Source organism: Drosophila navojoa, chromosome X (assembly GCF_054131105.1).
Source record: "Drosophila navojoa isolate 15081-1374.11 chromosome X, UAZ_NAV_1.0, whole genome shotgun sequence".
Classification (NCBI taxonomy): domain Eukaryota; kingdom Metazoa; phylum Arthropoda; class Insecta; order Diptera; family Drosophilidae; genus Drosophila; species Drosophila navojoa.
This window is the reverse complement of record NC_142895.1, coordinates 20,086,283-20,092,282: the sequence shown is the minus strand read 5'-3', so window position 1 is coordinate 20,092,282 and position 6,000 is coordinate 20,086,283. Positions and strand designations below refer to the sequence as shown.

At 48.0% G+C, this 6,000-nt stretch overlaps 1 protein-coding gene across 6 annotated transcripts in view; it reads right to left on the bottom strand.

Annotated features, from left to right (window-relative positions):
- Positions 1-2,306: 2,306 nt before the first annotated feature.
- The window catches only part of spri (Src homology 2 domain-containing protein sprint), a 141,716-nt gene continuing 138,022 nt past the window's right edge, over positions 2,307-6,000 (bottom strand). For all 6 annotated transcript variants that reach the window (XM_089263395.1, XM_089263397.1, XM_089263398.1 and 3 more), the window contains 2 exons: positions 3,151-3,977; positions 2,307-3,078 (listed from right to left, as the gene is read on the bottom strand). In XM_089263395.1, the coding sequence (XP_089119521.1) occupies positions 2,746-3,078; positions 3,151-3,977 (1,160 nt within the window). In that variant the 3' untranslated portion in view covers positions 2,307-2,745. The remainder of the gene's footprint in view (positions 3,079-3,150; positions 3,978-6,000) is intronic.

The following is a 6,000-nucleotide window of genomic DNA, read 5'->3' as shown; positions in this document are numbered from 1 at the left end:
TTCTTAGCTCATGTTTTATTATTCTTATATTATTATTTGTTGCTGCTGTCGTTGTTGTTGCTCTGGATTTGTTGTTGTCTCTGACGGCAGCGCTGCTGATAAGCCGCAAGCCAAAAATACAGAAATATGAGCAAGAGCGTTTAACACGACTTTGGCAGCGATCAGTTTGCGATTTCTACACACACACATACATACATACATACACATAGAGACTAGAGTGACATTTGAGCCATATATACATATGTATGTATATGTACATGATTATCAATTTGAATTGTTGCAATTTATGAGCAGCTGGCATTCTAAGCACCAATAACGGGGGACAGTGGCGGCCGTTTGTCTCAACACTTGGGGTTATAATTGGCACTGGGGCTACGGCTATTCGGCGCGTTTAAAGTCGCGTGCGCGATTTGTGCGCGCTTTTGTGCACGTACTTATTTCACTTTGATTTGTGGGTTGAGCGACCGTCGTTAGTGTGCGTGTGCGTGTGCGTGTGTGTGTGTGGGTGTGTGTGTATGGTCCTTATCACACCGAAATTAATGTGCCATCAAAATAAAATATTCCATATAAAACAGCTGCAACAACAGCAATAGTTGTGCTAACGATTCATATTGCGACGGGCCAATAAAATCGTTTTCTTTCTTTCTTGCATAGGGCGAAAAAATACAAAATATATAAATAAATCAAATAAAACAAACAAACAAAATATATGGACACACATGTGCACATTGACACTGGCACAGCCACAATAGGTCGAGGCGCACAAGTTGATAATTAATTTTCCAATAATCAAAATGCCGATGTATGTGTGTGTGTTCGAGCTAAGTTGATTCTCGAAACCTGGCTCCCTAATCAATTTGGCAAATCAATTATCAATTATCTGTCGCGTCGTCTTCCATTTATTGTTGAACCCGCAGTGTTGAAAGCTGAGACACGTCTTTAGACAGGCGCCAAGTATGCGATAGCCCCCGATCTGGGCTCTATATGTGTGCTGTATGGGTAACAAAAGTCGAGATCTTAGGCAACAGGTGAAGATTTTCGCAGCTCTTAATTTAACAATTTAACAGTAGCTTATCTTGGTTCATTTAATGATTCACTTAAAGTTTAACACTTGCTAAATTCAAGTATTCTTTCATTAAATTCATTTGAAGTACCTCATATTGATACGCTAAACTAATTAAAATTTGCACATTTCCTTAGAGTCTAATCGAAAATATAATTTGCTAAAATTTAATCAAAATTTGCCCATTCTACTAGAATCTAATCGTAAATATTTTTCGAATAGTTCATGGCGTGATTCGTAGTTCAGTTAAGCTCCAAAGAGTACCATAATTATTAGAAAATCCAAAAATATATTCGCGCGCTCCAAGGTATGCTACAAAAGTATGAATTCGCATATAAATCAATTTAAAAAACTGTTGCCTACTCTGCGGCTGCATGGGAATTTAATACCATAATTAGAAAATCCAAAAATATATTCGCGCGCTCCAAAGTATGCTACAAAAGTATGAATTCGCATATAAATCAATTTAAAAAACTGTTGCCTACTCTGCGGCTGCATGGGAATTTAATACCATAATTAGAAAATCAAAATATATTCGCGCGCTCCAAGGTATGCTACAAAAGTATGAATTCGCATATAAATCAATTTAAGAAACTGTTGCCTACTTTGCGGCTGCACGGGAATTCAATTGAAATGAAAGTCCAGTTGTAAAATTTTCCATTATTATTGTTTATTATTAATTAAATAATTGCCTTGTGGTTTGCCATATTTTACAAAGTATACATAAAAAAAAACAAAAAAAAAAACACATTTTCCGATAGCAGTTGTTGGTTTTAGTTGTACATAAATATTAAAGTTAACCGTTAATAATCATACGTTATATATATATATGTATATACATATTTATGTATATGTATATGTAAATGTGTTAGATGTTGTGATTAATTGTTTTCATAACCCTCCCAAGTAGAAAAAGATAGCTATAAATGCTTTGCTTTGTATATATGTGTGTGTATGTATGCGTGTGTGTGTGTGTTGCATTAAAATTGTGATTGTTTTCTTGTTGCTGCAATTGGTCGTCGATTATCATAGAGTTTATAGATCATATATGTATGTACTTTAGATAAATTGCCTATAAGGAGTGCAATATAGATGTGTGAGTGTGGGTCTATGAGAGTGTCTGTGTCTGTCTAGGGTAACTTCTAGAATAAACGGCATTGTGCTATACCTTTGGCCCACTACGAACTACGCATATATATGTAATATATATTATATATGTATATATATATATCTATGTAGTATATATAGTTGTATACATAGTTTTTATTTTGTTTTTGTTTATATGTTTATATTCGTATATTTATTAGCAAAAAAATGTTTGCGAACAGGCAGTTCGTTCTTTTCTTCTGGATGTTTCTGATGAAATTTTGATGATTTGAATGTTGTTGGCGAGAGATGAGATACAAAAAAAAAAAAAAAAAAACCGCTCTTAATTCAATACTGTTGTTGTTTAGTACACATTAGATGTATTAGCGTTAATTAGCTTTACTTACAGGCTACTAAGTATATTTTAATGTAATAATAATAAATTATTAATCAAATATGCTTGTTAGTGAGCAAGATGGGGCCGTTGGGCACGGACAGGGACAGGGAGAGGGAAAGGGGCGCGGGCGCAGTTGAGGCCGGCTGGCATGGCTGGTATGGGTATAGTAGGCAGTAGGTTGGGGGCGTGGCCTGTGGCATCAATGACTGCCCGGCTGAGCAGCCGTGGGCCAGGCAATCTTGGCATCGATGCGCTTGTAGGCGAGCATGCAATGCTTGCCCTTGGCAGCGAGCCGCGCATCCTGCGGGCACTCGGCATCGGTGAGCAGCGTCTCCTCGCCGTCGACCAGCTTGAAGAGCGCATAGTCCTGCGGATTGGTGATGCGCGCCTTATGCGCTATGATCCGGCACACTTCGCGCGTCGTCGTGTGCGGCCGCACGGGCAGCGTCCGGGTCTGGAGCGAGCCGTTGCACTCGTCCGGTATGATGACGCGCAACACGCTCGAGCAGGCCGGCAAGCAGCTGGAGCGCCACTACAACAGCAGAGAGAGAGAGAGGGAGAGATAAGTGTGCATTCAGTTGGTGTTGTGGCTTGGTGTACTTACGTCCAGTGAACCGCTGCCGCTCTCCCCCTCGGATGCCATGAACGTCTTGAGCACCTGTACGGCGCTGCAGAGGGCGGTGAGGTAGTAGCCGGGCTCGCCATTCAGCAGCGTCGGCTGGAGCAGACCCCACATGAACTCCGCCTCGATCTCGGCGCCAACGAATCCACACTTGGCCACCACATAGACCAGCACCGGCAGAAAGTCATCGGCGCCCAGCTGCTGGCCCCGCGGACAGCCCGTCGCATCGAACACTGTGGATATGACGCACAGGAAGAGCTCCAGTTTTTCCAGCGGCAGCTCGGCCTCCTGCAGACGCCACAGCAGATTCGAGATGAGCCGCAGCGCCGACTGCGAGGGCGGCGTCACTGTGGGGCGTATGCCAAAGTCGGAAGCATCCCGCTCGTAGGCGTAGCGCACATTCTGGGCGAGCAGCTGAATGTCCTCGCTGCGCTTGTAGTAGTCCACGAAGATGCCGTAGAGATGCTCGCGCAGTGGCAACACCACCAGCTGGTGCATCACCGTCTCCAGCATGGCGTCCAAGTTGAGAAACTCATCGGACTTGAGGCGAGCGCGCGCCGACTCCAGCTCGGCATGGAACTTGCCCTCGCCGTGCTTCACCAAATAGTTCTTCATGCCGCTCATGAACTGGCGCATGTTGCGCATGACCACCTGGGGCGCCGCCTCCCTCGACTCCTTGGTGCAGCTGATGAAGTTCTCAATGTTGCGGGCGAACGTGGAGTTGGGATCTTGGGCCAGCTGCAGCGTGTACGCTCGCAGCGAGTCGCCCGGCCCGACGCTCTGAATGTTCATCTTATTCCGGGGATGGCCTGCAAGCACGAGAGACATCAGTATGGGTAAGAGAGACACATATGGTATGTTCATAAAGAGAGAGAGAGAGAGAGGGTGTAGGGGAGAGAGTGAGCGAGAGCGAGAGCGCGATTGCCTATGAGTCAATGTGTGAGCAATCCTCGCCAGCTTCTTACCGAATAGCAGTCGACAGAGCAGCCGCAGCAATAAGATGAAAGGCGTGCAACAGCCGGGCTTATCGCACGGCTTCTCGTCGGCGCACTCGCAGCCGCGCCGATAGCGCCGATAGAGGCGACGGCTCTGGGCCTGGAGGGCCAGGCCCAGGGCGCGGCACTCGACAATGTGCGCCATGTTGAGCAGTATGTTGCCCTGGTCGTCCAGGTGAAAGAATTGCTTGATATCGTAGTGATCACAGGTGTTGCGCTCGCCGGGATGGCAGACGTCCGGGCAGACGGTGCCGCCGATGGGCTTCAGTTCGGGATTGGGGCACTTGCCAATGGCGCCCATGATGGACCCGGCGAGTGCTTCAGTCTTCAGTTGCTTGCGATTGATGCGACAGTCTTTGAGCACCTGTTGCGGACAGGTGGCCGTCGTCGTCGTCGTCGTCGTCGTTGAGGTTGTGGTGGTTGTTGCCGTTGCCGTTGTGCCGTTGGTCGATATGGAACCAATGCTGGACAGGCTGCTGCTGGCGTACTTGGATTTCTTGCAGAGCACCGTCGATTGCTGCTGCTGCTGCTGCTCCTGCTGCAGGCGCTGCTCGAGCCCGTTTCCGTCGCTGGGCAGCGCAATGCCCGTTCGTATATTGTCGACGAACAGCAGCTCGAGGAATTTGCGTTTGCGCCTCGACGGCTGCATCGGCTGTGAGCCATCCGAGGAGCACGCGGCCAGCTTGTCCTCCTCCAGGCTGTGGTTGTGTCGGCGTGGCAGCGTCTGTGTGCGCTGCTGCAGGAGCTCCTCCTCGAAGTCAGCCGAAAAGTAATTCTCCTGCTGCGGATGATCAACTATCTCCCAGTCGGCCATAAAGCTTAGGAACTGCGCCTCCTCCTTGTAGTGGCGCACATGGACGGGATCGTGAAAGAACTCCTCTGGCTCGAGTCGTTCGATGCGCTGCTCATCCAGGCTGCAGAGCGACTTTGACATATCGATGCTATTGCCAGTGCCTCTCGCAAGGGGGGCGGGGCGGCTCGCGGGGTGTGCGCGCGACGATCTTCTGAACCAGCTCATGATGGATTCTGTAGCGATTTTTGCCAGCTAAAACGAATTGGCGAAAACGCAAGTTTCTCATCGGCACACGCTGCTGCTGCTGCGAAGAGGGGCGGGCGCGGGGCTGCTGCTGCTGCTGCGGCTGGTGGGTGTTATCGATCGACAATCGACGCCGTTGCAGATCGATTTCAATTAGTAATCAATTTATTGTCGTTGCTGTTGCTGTTGTTGTTGCTGTAGCGAATTGTTATTGCCGTTGCGTCGTGTTGCTCTAAACGCGGCCAATGCAAAACTAATGCTGAACTTCATACGCATTAGTTTATAAGACTGCAACAACGATAACGATGACGCTGACGCCGCCGTTGGCAGCGACGCCGACGCTCGCTGCGCCTCTACAAAAAGATAGCAACTAGCGCGACGTCGACGTCGCAGCTGCGGCCTAAATTGCGAGGCACTGCGACCTCAATTTGTCAATTTGTCCCGCCCGCTCCATCAAACCGCCTGCCCGCCTGCCTCCAGGTAGCTTCTGGCAGGGATCGGGCCACTGTTAATCCGGGTCAACTGGGAATTTCCGGGCGGACAGTACCTGCCCGAGCGATTTTCTCTTTGATTTTGCGCAAGTCGCGAGCAGCGAAAGTCAAAACCTTATCAGAAAGAACAGCTGGCTGAGTGGAGGAGAAACTGTGTCAAGAGGAAATGCCACTGAGTCAGCGGTTGAGCGGGTTATGAAGCGGCTGAATGGCTTAGGTAAATGCCCTCCCTCCCTCCCTCTCTGTCATCATTCAATATGCAAATTGCAATACCTGCTGCAGGTAGGCCACAGATTGCGCCAGAGACAGA